The sequence below is a fragment of the Pteronotus mesoamericanus genome, unplaced genomic scaffold, assembly GCF_021234165.1.
Source record: "Pteronotus mesoamericanus isolate MK-2021 breed Mesoamerican mustached bat unplaced genomic scaffold, CSHL_Meso_final contig_27, whole genome shotgun sequence".
NCBI classification, from domain to species: Eukaryota; Metazoa; Chordata; class Mammalia; order Chiroptera; family Mormoopidae; genus Pteronotus; species Pteronotus mesoamericanus.
This window is the reverse complement of record NW_026555115.1, coordinates 25,632,279-25,652,426: the sequence shown is the minus strand read 5'-3', so window position 1 is coordinate 25,652,426 and position 20,148 is coordinate 25,632,279. Positions and strand designations below refer to the sequence as shown.

General features: G+C 36.9%; 1 protein-coding gene across 3 annotated transcripts in view; it reads right to left on the bottom strand.

Annotated features, from left to right (window-relative positions):
- Nucleotides 1-12,896: 12,896 nt before the first annotated feature.
- Nucleotides 12,897-20,148, bottom strand: part of PARP9 (poly(ADP-ribose) polymerase family member 9) — a 30,168-nt gene continuing 22,916 nt past the window's right edge. For all 3 annotated transcript variants that reach the window (XM_054575214.1, XM_054575213.1, XM_054575212.1), the window contains 2 exons: nt 19,479-19,653; nt 12,897-15,522 (listed from right to left, as the gene is read on the bottom strand). In XM_054575214.1, coding sequence (XP_054431189.1) covers nt 15,173-15,522; nt 19,479-19,653 — 525 coding nt within the window. In that variant the 3' untranslated portion in view covers nt 12,897-15,172. The remainder of the gene's footprint in view (nt 15,523-19,478; nt 19,654-20,148) is intronic.

The following is a 20,148-nucleotide window of genomic DNA, read 5'->3' as shown; positions in this document are numbered from 1 at the left end:
GCGTCTGCGCGCGGGGGTTGGCCCACGTGCCTGCGCACGCCCCTCCGCTGCCCTCCTGCAGAGGCTACTGGGAAATGTAGTGTTTCAATGGCCTTTCCCTGGAACAGTCCTAGCGTTTAGCCCAGAACCAGTTGAAAGGTAGGAGGTGGAGTAGAAGGTCTCGCTGAGGGTTCGCGGTCAATGGCGGAGGTACAGTCGTGGTGGAGTGACAATGAAACGGTACTTCTTAGGTTGAATTGCAATGTTAAAGTCTACAAACCTGTCTCCGAAGCTCTTCCAGTCCTATCGATCCTCGCTCACCTGTATCCGTACTTAGCCTCTAACACCATGCTCTCAAATACATGTTTATTAAGTGGAGGATGGGATGAATGAAGGCTAAGGGAGTGCTATGTTTGAGGAAGCTTCTAGTTATTCCTTTTTTTTAGTTCTCTCCCATCCCCTTTGCCTGATAATGTATAAGTATCAAATCATTAAATAGATGGGACACAAATACTTGCTTTATTCTCAGTGCCTTCAAATGAAAATTTGGGGCAAATAATTGTTACTGTTAAGTTTGATGGGATTTTTTTATTTTTATTTTTGCTGAATTCTTTTTCAGCAGTGGCTTCAAAAGAAGAACGACTGAAGCCAGACAAGCAGAGGTCAAGGAATTAGAAAGTCTCATGTGTAACATGATTTATCATATTGATTTTAAGCACCTCCTAAGTGTTTAAAAAACAAGGGGAAAGAGATCGGGTAGCTTAATACATGTATAAGTGTGGGACAGAGGATCACACTACATGAGTCCTAGGCTATAAATGTTCGTTTTTCCTGGCTCTCCCCAGCATCAGTATTCCCCATCAGAGTTGAGTTTGAGCAAGGGGGTTAGGGAAAGGGTAGGTATTCTGAGAGATTTAGGGGAAAGTATGCCTGACCACTGTAAAGCGGAGGACGGATCACTTTAATCCAATTAGGGGCTAAGATTATTCAGAGCTGGACTTTAGACTTAGTAAAAACTAATTTATTTCCAGTTCACCCTTATTCCTAGCTAAGGTATCCCTTGAGGATTTAACTTTAAAAAATAGTAGTATAAACAGAGTCACTTTAAAGTGGATCTGTAACTATCACCTAAGAGGAACTGCTTTGCACATCTTGTTCCTCAAACCTATGGAATGTTAAAACGGGGCAAAGTAACCTTTCGATGGGCCTAAAGCAACAACATTGTGTCCCAAAGAACTGTTTGCAAAGATAACAAGAAAGCAGATATTTCTACCAGACTGATAATTACCATACTTAAAATTTTAAAAACTCTTTGGAATTAGCATCACTGTTCTGTTACCTGCACCAATAGAAATGACTTTCTTCTACTGATGTAGCTGTTCCTCTCATGTTCTCATAAATATCCCTTGCCTTTCTCTCTAATTGGAACACTATTTGAGTTTCTGTCTGATCAGCGATTCCGGAGTAGCTATCCTCTGATCTTAAGTAAATGCTCGTTGCCTCTCACTTTGAAAGGTCTTTTATTTTTAGGTTAACACAACCAAAATATGGCATATTTACTAGGACCTCTCTTCCTCAGCCAGGCCTTGTAAGCCCAATGAGACAGCCAAAAGCTTTATTTAGCCCCTACTTTCAGAGTTAGCAATCATCTCAGCTGGAAAAGTGATGGCAAATATCTGGATCATCTCTCATAGCTCCCCTTTCTTCCAGTTCTGGGACTCATAAATTCTCACTGCCATAATAGCAGTTCATTGCCTTAACGTTTTTTATGTTTTGTCCAGTTGTTCTCAACGGTGGAAGAACTTCTTTAAAACAATGGTAAGCCATTACTGAAACATAATTCCCATATATATGTTGCCTTTATAAACAATGTTATAATTCATGGTGTTTCATTAGCTTATGTCTCTGACTATATATATTTGTATTCTGAGAAATTTAAAAACTATAAAACAATAGTTTTGCTATTACAAACAATGCTGATAATGAATATTCTTGAACATATCTTCATGTATACAGGGAAACTGCTAGATCCTAGGACACTGCATCTTTAACTTTACTGGATGTGGTAGGCACAACTCTAAAATGGTCCCATAATCTTGGCCCCCCGGCATTGCTGTGGGTAGGACCTGTGACTTTAGCCAATAGAATGTGACAACAATTCTATTGATGTGACGTTGTTCCCATGGTCACATTTCATACATAAGTATCTGAGGAGCCTGGAGCTAGATATTCTCCTGCTGGCCTTGAAAAAGTGAGCTGTCATGTTGTGAACTTCATACAGAGTGGATCACATGGCAGAAAACTGTGGGTGGCTACTAGGGCCTGAGTGCCACCTCCAGGTGATAGCCAGTAATAAGCCAGGGCCCTCAGTCCTGCAACCAGAAGGAAATGAATTGTACCAACAACTGGAGAAAGTTTAGAAATAGACTTTCCCCCAGTCAAACCTCCAGATGAAAAGATGGCTTGACTAATAACTTGATTGCAGCCTTATGAGACCCTGAACAGAGGAATCAGCTAAGCTGTCCTTGGATTTCTGGCCTGAAGAAAATGCAACATAATAAATGTGTTTTAGGATACTAGGTTTCTAGTAACTTGTTACACAGCAATGGAAAACTAATATGCTAAATATACTAGATATTGCTGGATTATTTCACAAAGTAGTTATACCAGTTTATATTCAATACGCAGTATATAAGATTCTTTTTTCTGAATATCCTTGCTAACATTTGGAAATGTCTGACTTTTTTATTTTTGCCAATCTGATGCATATGAAAATAATAATATATAATTACACATATATATTATTACTCTAACTTGAAAACATAAAAGATTTGAAATTTTAACCTACTTGAAATTATGTATTCTGTTATATTTCTTTTCTGTTGCGTAAATGCTATTAAACAAAATAGCAATAGGACTAGTTAAAAATGGCTACTAGTAATAATAGAAGGATTAATTGAGCAAATATGTGTGAGAAAAAAATCAATATTTTTATGTTTCTGTACTAATTTTTAAAGGAGGATGTAAATACAATAGAACTAACTAACTGTATTACCTATATTAAATTAAAGAATGCAATATGTTTCTGTCTCATGATACAGTGGGATATTTTTATTCTTTCTGTTTCCTTTTCCATTAATACTTCTCTGACACTTTAGGATATCTTTTCTTCTACGTGATAGTAAAACTAAATGTAGTCAAATATAAAATTAATTTTGACTTGCAGCTCTGTTCTTCTGCCTACCTTGCATTGATTCTTTTTGTTGGTGCAAATGATGTCAAGCTAAATATTCTCTCAGCCAAAGTGTTTGAGCATAGCATACTTAGGATTTTATTTACTAGCATAGCAGCGTTTTAAACTTGTTGGAATTCATTTCCAGCTCTCCAAAATGTCTTCCCATCTTGTATCTATAGACTTATTTTGGTAAACCAACTGTTTGTCAATCATGTCCTTTGCATCTATAAATTAACCATGAACGATTTCCCTATCTAAAATGACCATTGTTTTTAAAGCACTCTAAAGCACATTGTACATGATGTTAAGTTAAACCTCTCTTCCCAGGGAAAATGGTTTTTTAAAAAATAGAGGTATTTGGACTTGTGAAACTCAAGTTAGAATCCAACTTAATTCACAGTCCTAGCAAAGGAAGTCAGAAAGTTTTTTTTAATTGACTTTATTGGGGTGACACTGGTTAATAAAATTATACAGATTTCAGTGGACAATTCTATAATACATCATCTGTATGCTATATTTTGTGTTCACCAACCCAAGTCAAGCCTCCTTACAGCACCATTTATCCCTCTTTTACCCTCTCCTCAAAAAGTTCTGTTTAACTTGGTTGCCTTTTTCTAGGGATTTTTTTTTAAGTTCTAAAGACATCTTATTCCCCTCACCCCTCAAAAAGTCTTTTTTTTTCTGTTGCAGTTTTTTGTCACAATTTACATACAATGTTGAATAACTCAGGTGCAGTTCATTGTTACTTTCCTAGATTCCTTAGGGGCTTCTTCAAAGATTATTGGATAGTTTTGGAGAACCAACAAGTTTATTTCTTTTCCACTGTAACATTTCTCTTTATTCTCATCTTCAACATATTTCCCAACTGGAGCAAGACGTTCTTGTTGTTACACACTTTGTTTTGTTTTTATTTTGTTTTCCTTTTTATTGAATTTATTGGGATAACACTGGTTAACAAAATTGTACAGGTTTCAGATGCACAATTCTACAACACATCATCTGTACACTGTATTGTGTGTTCACCACCCAAAGTCTTGTTCCATACTTTAAAATGTAATTTTATTTCAGGCCAGCATTTAACATCTTTTCTACGACTGGCAACAATGATAGCCATTATGGGAACATGTTTAAGGAAACTATCTCCTTCCATTTGTATAAAATCAAAAATTTCATTAAATACTTCTCCACTTATGAGGAAACTAAAATGACCAAACACTCTCATTATGAAAACCTCCATATCACAGGTAATAAAACCACACCCCTCTTTTAAAAGTGTTCTGTATACAGTGTTTATCAAATGAGATCATTTCATTTTCTTTGGCAAGAAGTTTAGAGACTAAATAGAATTTGTCAAAATTAACATTTGCACTGAAAGCAGATAAATGAGTCAAGTCTACTTTGTCTTTGGACAAGATATAACACCCTTTGTTTTATGTGTTGTGGTTTCATTCAAAACTAAATGGATGACAAGAAGACAACTTTTAATTCCATTTTTCAAGTCAGATTACCTTAAGAGCTAGAAAGAACATTATTTTGAATCAGGAAATATAGTCTTACTTATTCCAAGGAGCAATCAAAGGTACAATACAATAATGCATGTTGGTTTGTGTGATGGGCCCAAGGTAATTCAGCAGCCACTACTTTTAACTAAGTGTGGGTGTCTTTTGAGGAAACTAAAAAACTTTTGATTGATTTTGAAGTACCTGTCTATCTTATTCCAGACTTATAAATATTGGTTTCCATACATGCTTTCCACACCTCCTTCTCTACCATGCCCAATCCCAAATTCTTCTCTGCATATTGTGCAGTAAGTTGTTTTTGTTATTTACCTTCCAAATTCAGTTATATTGTCCTTCTGTCTGTCATTAATATTACACGGTTGCTTAGTTTTATTTTTTAGTGATGTCTGGGTCATGCTGTTTTTGGTATTATAATCATTCTCATTTTGATTATCTTAACTCATAATATATGGCCACCATTTTCACAATGTTAAAAAAATTCAACTTATATGAGGCACAATGGTTAATCCACAGGCAAAGTCAAAGATGGACTGCTAATGTTCTAATGTTCTAATGTTTATGATTACAATGCACTTAAATTGCACACTTAGGTCACATCCCTCTGAATGACGCAACAATGGATAACCATTTCTATGAACTGCAAATCATGGTCATCAGCATCAATCATCAAGGAAAAGAACAATGATGGCGACTACAGGAGTCAAATAATCTGTACTGTATCCATTCCTGGCTGGGTACTCAGTTGGGTAGAGCACTGTCTAAATACACCAAGGTTGCAGGTTTGATCTCCAGTCAGGGTACATACAAGAAACAACCAATGAATGCATAAATAAGTGAAACAACAAACTGATGTTTCTTTTCTTTCTCTCTTCCTTCCTCCCTCTCTAAAAAAAAAATAAAAGTAAATAAAAGCAGTGTTTCTTTCAGCTCTGATTTTTTGGGGGCAGCCAAGGATTTTGTAATTTTCCCCCAACCTCTCACATCCGTCACAGAAGACCAGAAATTTTCTGTGTCCTTGGAGGATTGCTCAGGATGTGGGAATTTTGGTGCTAAACCCTGGAAGGTCAGGCAAATCAGGACAATTGGTCACTCTTTTCCACTTGTACTGGCCAGATGTATCCCCTTCATCTAGCCAGGACATCCGTTCTCCTATTGGCTGAGAGTGCTAACTAAATAACTCTCAGCCACCACCTCCTCTGAAGAATTGTAGGCCTAACAGGGACCAGCTTGCTAGAAGTCTCCCACTCCCACTCCCACGGACAGACCTACGCCAATAACTGATGTCAGAGAGAGTTCAAAAGGCCAACTCTTGCTACAGTGTAGGACGTCCTTTAATTGTACAGTTTGGGTTCTAGATCTTTCCCCTGGAATAAGACCAAAGCTAGTCATCAGCTGAGGCCACACCCTTCCTAGGTTTCTCCCTGCCCTGCACTATCTCCTTTATTCCCATATTGGGGGAGAGCACTCCCCCAATAACTCACTTGAACAAGAATCCTCATCTCAGGCTCTGCCTCCAGAAAACGTGACCTAGAACATGATCCAAATGTATTGTTTTCCATTTCCTCAACCAGTTGGCCAAGACCACTTATAGAAATTAGTCCATTATTTTCCCAGTGATCTGCAGCTTTGCCTCTGTCATTCATATAAAAACACACACTCAGGGCTCTCCATTAAGAAAAGTATACACATTGTCATATTATACTCAGAAAATAAAAAGAAGAACCAGTGAGTAAAAATGCAAGCATCAAGTAGCAGTTTTGACTTGAACATGGAAACTTGTATAAGAAATCAATTGTATTCTTCATCACACAAATTCTGACTTTTAAATGGTACTTAGCTTCTAACTGCAAATACTTGCTGGAAATTTTTAAATGTACCATAAAAATATCGATTCCATAAAACCTACAATGTGAAGAGGTGGTTTATAAATATAACAGAATATTTATATAATTTTATGTATATTCATAATGATATATAATAAACAATTATGTAAATATATTTATATAATTTATATAATATACATATATAACACAATATACTTTATATATACATAATATATAAATTATAATATATAATATGTATTGTGTAATTTATATAAGCTATATAAATTATATATTAAAATATATAATTTAATATATAACATGATATATATCTTGAATATATATTCGTACATTTTTATGTGTCATATATATTCAATACACATATAGAGATATACATACAGGGTGGGGAAAAGTATTTGCAGTTGTTCATATGTAAAATAATACAATAATGAATAATAATACAAGAATAAACTGTGTTTTGTGTATACTCAACTGTAGGCTTACCTTTGCCTCACCCTGTATATTTTGAGATACATATTCAAGATAAAATATTCTCAAGTTTCCATATTAACACAAGTCTGTTTGGGAGCTTTCTATTCCATTCAGTTGGTCTGTTTATCTAGTCATGCACCAATAACACATCTAAAATACTGTAGGTGCAGAGTAAGTCAGGCTATGTTGTAGGTCAAGTCCCCTCCACTTTGTTTTTCTTTAAAAATTGCTTTGGTTTTTCTTGGGCCTTTTTATTTAATATAAATTTTATAATTGCTCTTTCAATTTTTGTGAAGAAAATCTCGGGTGATTTTGACTGAAATTGCATTGAATTGATAAGATTAATTTTTGGAGACTAAACATTTCTATTATATTGAGTCTTCCTCTGGATGAGGATATAGTATATCTCACCATTTATTTGGGTCTTCTTTAATGTCTTGCAGTGAGAGTTTGCAATTTTATTCATGAATTTTTACAGATCTTTTGTTAAATTTATTTCTAGTTACCTTATTTTTCTGCTGCTGCTATTGTAATGGTAAGAAAGAAGTCATCACATTTACTGTTTCCCATGCATCAGAGTGAAATTGATTCATGTATGTCTTCTATTTAGAATCCTGGAGAATGCTTTTAGTAATTCTAATCATTTGTCTCCAGATTTTCTTTAGGCAGTCTTATTCCCTGTGATTAATGACATTTTTATTTCTCCATTTCCAATCATTTTTTTGTTTCTTTTTCTTTATTGTGTTTGACGGGAGCTTTGATTCACTGCTAAATATAAGTGGTATAGGAAACATGCACTGTCTCATTTCTGATTTTTTAGGGAATCATTCTAATGTTTCACCACAAAATATAACGTTTGCTCTAGGTTTTGGTAGACATCCTTTTATGAATTGTTTATTGAATGACTTTTCTCTATGTATTGAAATGAGCATACCCTTTAATAGACATTTGACCCCGAACAATATGGGTTTGAACTGCATGGGCCCACTTATGTACAGATTTTTTTCAATAAATACCTGTAATGTATTCCATCTGCAGTTGGGAGTCCTCAGACGTGGAGGGCCAACTATCCATTGATCTACGACATTGAGAATCCACAAATTTTAGTATCCATGGGGGCCCTGGAAACAATCCCTGGTGGGTACCTAAAAACAACTTAAGTCTTTGGGGAGTCAAGTTATATGATGATTTTCAACTGTGCCAGGAAGCTGGTGTCCTAACCCCTGAGTTGTTCAAGGGTCAACTGTGTTTATATGGTGGGTTACATTAATGGATTTTTCTAAAGTTATCTTTGCATTTCTGAGGTAAAACCAAACTGACCACAATTTATTTATTTATAAAGAGCTTCATTATATTTGTTAATATTTTTATTAAGATTTGTGCATCTATTTGCATAAATGTCACTAGTAAAATCATTTTAACCTGTTGAATTTACTTGTTTACTTGGCAGGTAAATTTTCAATTACTAATTCAACTTATTTTATACATATTTAAAAATTCATATTTCTATTTCTTCAATTTTGGTAAGTTCTATTGTGCTAAGAAAAAACTACATTTTGTCTAATTTTCTACTTATTAGCACAAATTTTTTTTTAGTATTACCTTAAAACCTTTAGGTCTCTAATACAGTTTAGTTATATCCTCTTTTTAGTCCTCAGAATCTTTATTTGTACCATTTCCTGTTTTGTTTTGTTTGTCATCAGCCTTACCAAAGATTTGTCTATGTTTTGAATCTTTACAAAGAAATAGCTATTCGCTTTATTACTTCTCTGTTGTGTTTTCTTCTATTTCCTTATTTTCTGTGTTTATTCCTCAAGTTCATTCTGATTTTCTTTTTTTAAGTTGGATGCTTACTGGTTAACCTCTGCCTTTATTTTTTCATATAAGCTTTACAGTTATGAATAATTTAAGCACTATTTTAGTTTTATGTCACAACTATTAGTAATATCTTCACTGTCAAAATCTAAATATTTTCTAATTTGTTACATTTTCATGACCCATGAAGTGTTATTTTGAAGTGTACAGCTAATTTCCACTTATTTTTAAGTTATTTTAAACACTTTTAAATTTATTCACTTTTAGAGAGAAGGGAAAAGAGGAGAAAGAGAGAGAGATATCAGTGCGTGAGAGGTATATCAATCGGTTGCCTCTCACAAGCCCCTGACCAAGAACCTGGCCTGCAACACCGGCATGCGCCCTGACTGGGAATCAAATCCACAAGCTTTTGGTTTGCAGTCCAGCATTCAATCCACTGAATGACACTGGCCGAGGCATTTTATAACTATTTTTTTTTATTGATTTCTAAGTTAATTGCGCCATGGATTATAGTCAGAGAACATGGTCCAACTAAAAATGTCTTTAAAATTGTTGAACTTCGAATATGGTCAGTATACATAAATGTTTAGTGTATAATTGAGAAGAAGGTGTATAATCTAATTACTGAGTGAAGAGTTTTAATATTGTACATTAGCTAAAAATTGTGTTGTTCAAATTTTCTATAGTCTAATTTTTTTTCTTTACTACTGATCTACTAGTTACTTAGAGCTGTGTTAAATCTCGATGATAGTGGAGTTGTCTGTTTTGCCTATAATTCTATCAATTTTTGCTTTATATAGTTTGGGGCTATCTTATTAATAGCATAAGGTTAACTGACTCTTGTTATTATCAGAAGTCATTCCTAATAACATTCATTAATTTAAGGTCTATTTTCTTGTTATTAATAAAGCTATACCAGCTTTCATCTAGTGTTTGCTAATTATATTTCTATCTTTCTATTTTCAACCTTTCAGTGCTTTGATGCTTTTTTATGTTTTGTAAACAGTATGTAGTTGAATTTTTTTAAATTATATTTATTCTATTACAGCTGTCTCAATTTTCCCCCCTTTGCCCTCCTCCACCCATCCCACGTCCCATCCCTGCTCCCGCAGTCAATTCCCACTCCGTTGTCCATGTCCATGGGTCATTCATGCATGTTCTTTGTCTAGTTCCTTCCCCTTCTTTCCACCATTGACATTCCTCCCCATCCCCTCAGGCCACTTTCAGTCTGCTCCATGTTTACATGCCTGTGGTTTATTTTGTTGAGTAGAGTCCACTTATAGGTGAGATCATATGGGATTTGCCTTTCATCGACTGGCTTATTTAACTGAGCATAATATTCTCCAATTCCATCCATGTTGTTGCAAAAGGTAGGAGTTCCTTCTTTCTTTTTTTTTTTTAAATGCAGATTGACTTTATTTACTTATTTTTTTAAATGTCAAAATCCATTATAAAATATTAAAAAATTTACATCCATTATAAAGTCTCAGCAATTAAGCCAACATGACACCAGCACAGAAATAATCAAGTAGATCAATGATATAAAATGAGCATTCTAGAAACAAACATAAATATCTATCTAACAATGTAATATATGCTTAAATTGATCTTTCAAATCAATGGGGAAAATAAGGTTTATTCAACAAATAAGGTGCATGGACCACTTAAATAAAACAAATATAGAACCCCATTTCACACATTAAACAAAAAAAATTCAGGTGAATTAAAAATCAATATGTAAAATCTAAGGAGTTTTTGGAGAAAATTCAAAATAATATTTTTATTACCCTAAAGTAAAATACTCAAAACCTGAAGCCATAAAATATTGGCAATATGACTATATTAAACATTTAAAACCATATAGTAATACACCTATAAAAAAAAGTTAAAGGACAAGTAATAGAATAGGAAGGTATTTGCAACATCTAAAAAAGGGTTAATAGTTCTTTTTTTTTTTTAAGGAAAATATTTTACAAACATTTAGTCAAAAAAATGGATAAAGAATACCAAAAAGTCATTGAAAGCTTTTAAAAATAATAGAAATAGGCAAGAAATATACAAAAACAGGTTTAGTTTCAACAAATAATAAAGGAACAATTCAAATAACACATCATAGGTCACAGATTAATAAGTATTAAAAATATTGGTAATATCAAGTAGGGGACCGTGAAAGGAACTGAGTGTTCATAGCCTCCTTTTCATCATCTTAAAGCAGTCCCTTTAGCATATCTTGCAATGCTGGTTTGGTGGAGATGCATTCTTTTAGCCTTCTTTTGTCTGGGAAACTCCTTATTTCGCCTTCCATTTTGAGAGCCTTGCTGGGTAGAGCAGTCTTGGTGGCAGGCCTTTGCTTTTCATGACTTGGAATATTTCTTGCCATTCCCTTCTGGCTTGTAGTGTTTCTGTTGAGAAGTCAGCTGTTATCTGTTTTGGGGGCGGCGGGGGTCCCTTCTATGTTACTACCTATTTCTTCCTTGCTTTCTTTAAGATTCTCTGTTAGTCTTTGATATTTGCCATTTTAATTAGGATGTGCCTTGGAGTGGGCCTCATTGCGTTCCTCTTGAATGGATTCCTCATTGGGACCCTCTGTGCTTCCTGGACTTGTGTGACTTTTTTCTCTCCTCAAATTAGGAAGTTTTCCATCATTACTTTTTCAAATAGGTTCTCTATCCCTTCCTCACCTTCTTCTCCTTCCGGTATCCCTGTTTTACTGATATTATTACATTTCAGGTTGTCCTACATTACCCTAAACTCCTCTTCATTCTTTTTCAGTCTTTTTTCATTTTCTGGCTCTTTCTGGGTGTTTTCTACCTTATCCTCCAGCTCACTGATTCGATCCTCTGCTTCATCTAGCCTGCTTTTGATTCCTCTATTGTGTTCTCCAATTCAGAAATTGTATTCTTAATTTCTCCTTGTTTCTTATTGATAGTTTCTATGTCCTTTTTCATGCTGATATAGTTTGCAGTAAGTTCCTCATAGTTTCCCTGTATTTTTTTGTAATTCTCTCTGAACTCACTGAGTTCTTCGAGCCTCCTTAGAACCATTGTTTGGAACTCAGTATCTGATAGTTGACTTGCCTATATTTCATTTAGTTCTCTTTCTGGGGATTCCTCCTTTCCCTTTGACTGAGTGGTGTTTCTTTGTCTTCCCATTATTTGTGGGGCTCTTACCTTTTGCTTCTGCTTCTTAAATTGATCTGTCTTGATTTCCCGACTTTGTGGTATGAACTTCTATGGTAGGCAACCACTGTCTTTTCTTTCTGGATCTGCCTCTGATGATGTCAGATGTTGACCCTGTCTTACCTCATCAGAAGGTCTGTTGGAGACTTCCAGCAATCTACTGTCTGTGGCTATCTCCTTCAGCTGTTAATCTAGTCACTCTGCACTCAGCAGTCAGGATTAGGCACCACAGGGGAGGGCAGGGTTATTGGGTCCTCTCGTGCTGCTGCTCAGGGGAGTGGTCTGCCTGAGCCAGATGGCTGCTGCCGTATGGGGGAATGGTCAGCACCGGGATCCCCCTGGCTACTCTCTCAGTTCTCTCCCCAAAGCCTCCTTCCCTAGTCTCTCCTCAGGCGTCTCCAGCCCACTCTGCCCTGCCTTTGCTGGAGACCAAGGTAAGTGGCTGCAAATAAAAATTTATGCATTGGCCCTTTAAAAGGCTCTTTGAGTCCCCAGCCATCTGTCTCTGGCAGAGAGCAACACTGCCACTTTTTGCAGCTGGATGTTATCTGTGTACTTTTTGGGCTCTGGTGCTATAAGTTGGAGAACCTCAGAGTGCGGTCCCCTGAGCCACACCAGCCAGGGACTCCAGCTGTTTTCTTTTTTTTTTTTTTTAAATTCCCTCTTTTTGGTCTACTATTGAGACGTTAATACTTTGTTTCTCTTATAGTGGCCTCCCTTAAATTTTAATCTGTATAAGAAACTTAACTCCAATCTTCTCTTGAACAACACAAAGACTTTCTTTTTTTAAAATTTTATTTATTGATTTTAGGGAGAGAGGAAGGGGGGGCGGAGAGAGAGAGATCGATCTGGTGTTCTACTTACACGTTTCATTGATTGCTTCTTGTATCAAACCCTCAATCTTCATATATCAGGATGACGCTCTAACCAACTGAGCTACCCAGTCAGGACACAACACTAGGACTTTAAACCCCATTAATTATAGTGATCACTCCACCATTTTTACATGGTTCCTTTGTCAATATTTTATTTCAATCTTATTTTATTCCCAAAATTAGACATTCTTATTACTACTGTTTTATGAAGACAATGATTGTTTAACATGCATCCATACTTACCATTTCTTTGCTCATTGTGCCTTTTTGCAGCTTAGATTTTTGTTTTTTACCCCTTCTTCCTGAGGTATATCCTTTAAATTTTAAGTTTCTTAAATGAGAGTCTATTTTTGGTAATTCAGTTTTTGATTGTCTGAACCATAGCTAGGAAAGGTTTCTACTTTTGAAGACTAATGTGATTAGATTGGGCCCACCTGAATAATCTGGCAAATCTTCCCATCTGAAGAGTAGTCTTAAAAACACCTGCAAAATTCCTTTTGCAATGTAAGGTGACATATTCAGATTCAGACTGAAGTGTGGCTATCTTTGCCATGAACAAGGGAGGACATTTTTCTGCCTACCACAAGACTGTCAGTCTAACTGTCATTGCTTTGTAGATGATTTGGCTGTTCTCTCTGGCTACTGTTAAGATCGCTTCTTTGGTGGTCTACAGTTTCACTGTTTCTTGTTATGGATTTTCTTTCGTTCTTATCCTTGTGAATATTGCTTCTCTTCCATTCTCTTTGGAAATCCCTATTAAACATATGATAGGTCCTTCAAAGCTGTCCTGTCACTCTCAGCTCTGTGCCACAGACCTCATCCACAAGCATGGATACCTCAGCCTCAAGTCCAAGCCCCATCCCTGCTAACAGTCACCCTGAGGCCATTCTTGATGCAGAGTGTGGCATAACCCACTCTTGGGAGGAGAGACCCAAGAAAGAGGCCCAATCAGGTCCTGTAAGTAGACATAGAGCCGTTTAGGCAGGAAGTTTGGGGGGTTCCAGGCATCTACTGGGTGGTTGAGGAGTGAGGTGTGTACATTGATCCTGTGGACTCCTCACTCTGTAGAGATGGGCACAGCTGGAAGAAGGCACAGTGGAGTCCTCTTACCCATTTCCAAGGGCAGTAGCACATGAGACAATAAACATGCTTCTTTAAAGAGGACGAATGCTTGTTACAGTGAGATGAGGTGAAAAAATGTGTTCATGCAAGAGGTTGAGGATATGAGGGCCAGAAAAGTTTGGAAGTATAGAGAAATATAGATTTCAGAATAGGTAAGAGGTGCACAGTAAGATTAGCTGGCCTCTATGCTACAGAGCTTAAGTCAAATTTGGGCACAGTCACAGTGGATTTAACCTTTATAAGAGGTATTCTCTCTGTATACTCTTCAGACTCTGCTCCCTATTTGTTGCGTCTTGGTTGCCTAACTCCTATAAATTCTTCAGGTCTCTGCCTGAGTTTTACTTTCTTAAGAAGGTCTGCTCACGCCCCGCCTCCAGCCCCTGATCCTTCTCCCCCTTACGGTTTCCCAAGGAATCTGCAATTCCTCATTTGTTATACTTAATCTACTTGTTAAGTTGTCCATAGCTGCCTTTCTAATTAATCAGGCTGGAAGCTTTATGAAGACATTTGTCATGTCCAGCATCATATTCCCATTTCCTAGAAAGTGACTGAGACACATCTGGTGGTCAAGAAATATTTGGTAAACTAATAATTTGGCCTAGCTGTACTTGAGTGGATTGCTCAATATGGCTGAATCCACATAGGTTATCAGTGGAATATCAGCCTTTTGATGTCCTTCCACTTCAAATAATTTCATTTTACACATAATTTTTCAAAGCAAAGGTGATTTATTTTTATATCTAAAGTACTGTATAAGATTCTCTGGAAAACCATCCTGCTGTCCTAATATGTTACACTATAATCATTTTAGAAAGTAAAAGGCTTGGATTATATACTAGAAAAATTTCTTCATGTTATGTAAAACATTTTTGCTATTACCTATAGTAAAGGAGGTAAAAGGACAACTTGAAGGACAGGGGTGATCCTGAAAGTATTTTAGTTGGTATATATCTATCCCGGCCCAAAGAGATAAAGACTAAGATGCTAGTGGTATATATCTGGTCCTTTCAATAACCTAATCAGTGCATACAGACAACCCATCTGGCACATTCAAACCACCCTTTGAGTCATTGATGGACATTACTAGTTGTTCCTCCAAAGCAAGGCCATGTCAGTTGTTAAAATGACATGGAGGTTAATCCACAGAACTGTCTCTTAAGGATTTCTTCCAATAGTTCTGTAGAGGCAGCATCATTGGTTTTGATGAACAAGTCCACAAATACTGGGGCATGGCCTGCACACCATTAAAAATAACAAAAGTGTCAGGCCTGGAGATGTTGTCAACCACACTGTCAAGTTTATCTATGTCTACAGGACTCAATGGTGGGGGAACAATATCTAACGGATGACCCTCAGAGAAGGCGCCTGTGAGTACTTCAGCCTCAAATATGTAGATCAGCTTATCTGTGGCAGGTGTTTTCTTGATCTGGTATGCTAGGCTTCTGAGGTTCTTGGTGAAATATATGCCAGCTCCATACTTTGGGTCTGATAAAAGAAAAAAAATTAAACTATTATTATGATCTGGAGATTCATATTGCCAATTTGGGTACTAATATATATTCTCTATCTAGTCCTCCAAATATTCCCCACTTCCTGGTCCCAAGTCCCTGTGTCTGCAGCAAAGGCACCCAAAGTTGTTCCCCTGAGACAAATTATCACTGATATCATCAATACAGTAATAGCTTACATTTAAATATAGTTTCCTTCCTTCCTTCCTTCCTTCCTTCTGTTCCTCATTCCTTTCCTCCCTCACCTCCCTCTTCCTTTCCTTACATTTACTTGGGACTTAACCAAACATTGTTTCAGGCTCTAGAGCAGCATTAATTAATAGAGGTGTAATGTAAGCCACACATGCAATTTTAAGTTCTCTGGCAGCCACATTAAAAAAGGTAAAAAGAAACAGGTGAAATGAATTTAATAATAAATTTATTTAACTTATCATATCCAACTGTTATCATTTCAACATGTAATCAATATAAAAGTTATTAAGAAGATATTTTATATTTTTTCTTTGGTAGTGGTCTTTAAAATACAGTGTGTATTTTACACTTAGAGCATATCTCATTTCAGATTAACCACATTTCAAGTGGTCAACAGTCACATGTGGCTGGCTAGTAGCTACCATACTGGACAGTACAGCTCTAGAGCTTCAGAAAGGACTAAGACATGATCCCTACTATCAAAAGTTCACAAAGGGAACTCCCCACATATAAACAGATAAAATAGAGTGTAATTTTATGTGATAAGGAAATATTTTGAGATAAAAATAAAAGATTTTTTCCTGGAAGTTTCTTCTTGCTCTTCGTTTCTTGCTACTTATTACCTCGGGGCAAAAAGAATAAAGCTTAGAACAAAATCGACTGACTATACACATATATTGTATGTACAGGTCACATATAATATATAATTATTTTTAATCAAAGTAGAGAATATGGTCTTGAAAGTATGGCCTTCAAAGTTAGATTTGCTGAGTTAGGAAAAGAGTTTTTTGAACCAAGAGGATAAAAGCCTGAAAAATTCACAGCATGGATTTTGTACCATATATAACAGAGAAGAGAATAATACAAGATACCCTAAGAGCAGTTTTTCCACTTCAAGGTAAGTGGAAGTTCTCCCTTGCACCTCATGGGAAGAGAAGAATCAGAGAGGACATGACTAGAGCTCTTGAGGAGTCTGAGAAGGGGCTCACTTCTCAAGAGAGCCATGGGAGTCAAGATGGTGAAGAACAATAGAAACCTCAGAAAAACTGGGGGGACTTCCAGAGTAGAAGGGATAATTGACTCCACTGGGTATAGCCCCATCATCCAGCCTGGCAAATGAGTGGAAAGTAGCAAGGCTTGGAAAGATTTTCAGAACAGGTGAGGGCTACCACACAACACCCCACATTTCAGCTTGTAAGATGTGTACACTCAAACATTTTCTGCAATGTAGGAGGGGCACAAACATAGCCTGGAAAGGAATTCCCTTGACATGAAAAACAGAGTGCCCTGTGTAGACAGAACCTAGAAGTAGAGAAAACTGGAAATTTAAGTACAACAGGATATTAATGACCAAAGTCCAGGGTGGTTTATTTAGCACAGGACACTGAGAGGCAGAGGTTGGATGAGGGTCATGAACCAGACCACCCTCCCTCCAGTGCCTGTCCCATCACGAGCGCTCTGTGAGGAGGAGAACTAAAGGCAAAATCTTGCAGAAACTGAGTCTAATCTCAGAAAGGACTAAGAAAACTCTGAAAATGACTGAGTTCATCTTGAACTGTCAAGATGGAGTTTTCCACATCTGTGGCCTTGGGAGCATGAAAGCTAGGTAAAGTTCAGTTATACAACCATAAGGTAAAAAAGCCTCACACCTGAGTTTTGTAGGATTGTAAATTTTTGTACTTGGTAGAGTTACAGAGGCTGTAACAAAGGAATGGAGGGAATGCAGGAACACAGAGGAATAAGCAACTCACTGGGCCTGCAGGAGTTGGGGAAGGTGTCAACCAGGAGATGCTATTTGAGCTGTATCTTGAAGAAGGAATAGCAATTTGCAGGGCTAAAAATGGTGGGTAGGGAAGGCATTTTGCATGCAAAGGCACAGAGGCATGAGAGCATACAGCATGTTCAGGAAACTCTTAAGAAGTTCATTGCTAGAGTGTCAAGGAACATAGTGAGTAGTGAGGCTGGTGAAATAATGTGGGGCTAAGGCCTTGCGTGCTCTGCTAAGGAGTTTAGGTTTTTACCTTGTAGACAATTAGAAATGCAGGTATTAAATAGGCATGGAATTTTTAGCATAATAATTCTGGTGGAAAAGAAAGGGTAGGTTAGACAGAGGTGGTTTTGAGGCAAAGAAAGTACCTGGTAATCATCTAGGCTTCGGGGAAGGTGAGCTAAGGCAGTAGGAATAGAAAGGTGAGGCTGTGCAGAGAATATTACTGAGAGAGAATGTCTAGAACTGTGTGACTGCCTGGATATAAGACAGAGAGAAAAGAAGGAATGGAGGGTGATAAAGTTTCCATCTTAAAAGACCTGACAGATGATATCAGCCAGGTTAGGGAGTTATCAGGAAAAACGAAAAGAAAAAGCCTGTGTCTTAGGAAAAAAATATGGCTAAGAAAAGAGTTCAGTTTGAGGTGCCTATGGGACTTTTAGGTAGAAATGTCCAAGACAGTTTGAAATATGGACCTGCAGGTCAGGAGAGAGGTAGCAGGTTACAGCTGTTGGATAGGCAATTAGCATTGTCTGCCACAGGGCTGAAAAGAGGGCACTTGTTGGATTTGGGAAATTGGAGCATAATAACAATTTTATAGTCGTTTAAGTAGAAGGTGGTGATGTGTGTGTGGAGGTGGTGGGGGGAATGGAGTGCAGAGAAGCCAGTTACAATGATTTAAGAGCAAAAGAAGTTATGAATTTTTAGGACTGCTAATGAAAGCGCCATACTGATCATCATTTTCCTGATTACACTCAAAGACTTCTTGGTGGGGATTCATTGATCAATTTTTACCCCCATGGATTGTGCATGTTCAATTTTTACCCTAGGTATTGCTTATGTTCTCTCTGGAGTAAAGAGAAAATTATTTTTCAGACCCTTTGTTTTCCAGAAACCAAGACTGGGAGTTGGCGCTATAGCAAGTATCATGTTCTGTATAGGGTGGGACAAAAGTGGGTTTACAGTTGCTCATATGGAAAATAATACAATAATTAATAAATAATAATACAAGAATAAACTCTGTTTCATGTACTCACAAATGTAAACCTACTTTTGCCCCACCCTGTGTTTTGAAAGGCAAAGATCAAGAGCCGCAGACTTCACGGATCAGGCAAGATCAAGTTGCGTTACTAGGTATCCCCTATGACAATTACAGAACATCTTGGCCTCTTTTGAAGAGATCTACAGAAGACAATATAGCAAGGAGGTATGCTATATTTTTGTACAGCTGAAAAGAGATGTGGAAGCTACACACAGAACTCCGATAGCTGAGAAGGATCTTAAGATGTTATTCACTTCACCTGCCAGATGAAATCTAATTCATTCACTAGCAGGCTACAGGAAATGAAGAGGATGAATGAGAAAAGACCCACATTATTAAATTCAGGGAAATGCCCTTTTTATTAAGGGATTAGCTTTGGTAGTGTTGATAATTTTCTTGAGATAAGCAAGAAAAAGAAGGAAAGAAAAGCTCCAAGGTACTCTGAAGATTAGACATAAATAGAGAAAAGAGAAAACTAGTGAATTGTACATTTTACTGCTAATACTTTCATCAACATAAAGCTCATCAGCAACAAAATATATGAAGGAAAAATTAAAAATATGACCTTTTCCAAAGGTTTTAAGCACTAAATCCTAATTGCAAATGATCCCTTCACCACAGCAACAAATGGTACGTGTGGTGAGTCACCTGTTGATGTCTGCTCACCAATTCCCATACATAGTAGCCCCAATAATGAGGGGCTGATACCTACCTTGGGGCACCGAGTACATTCTTTGAAAGCCAACTCTGCAGACCACTTCACAGAACTGCTGCGGGACTTGCTGAAACAACCTGTGGCTCACAGGTTTCCCATGAATTCTCTCTTCCATCATCTTCTTCTTTCTTTGGAAGGCAGCCATGAGAACCACATTGTCTATCTTCTCTACCTAGAAGCCAAGGGAATGAAAAACTGAAAAAGGGACTGCAGAGTTGCTACTTAAATTGCTTGATATACTGCTTCAAAAATAAAGGCACTTATGTACATATTACTTTGCATGCAATTTGCTTTTCATATCCAGTTGCAAAAGAGTGTTTCTTGGCCCCAACCCTCTCGTAGTCTGGCTCTATCTCTCCAAAATTCCCTGTCCCTTCTTTGATAAATTCATTAAATAAAAAAGTATTAAGCAAACACTATGTGTAGGCACTGGTAATAAAATGGTCAACAATGGAGACATCATCTTTGCCCTCTTAAAGCTCAGTTTAGTGAGAGATAAAAATAGATAAATAATTATAAAAATGCAGTGTGATAACTGCTATTTCAGTTCTTTTATTTTGTATCAAGATAGGCAGCTTTTTACTGAGTCCTGATCTCTGCTCTGTGTATCCGAACATCATTTCCACCTCCTGATTCCAACTGTACCCTGGTACCTGCCCATTGTGGC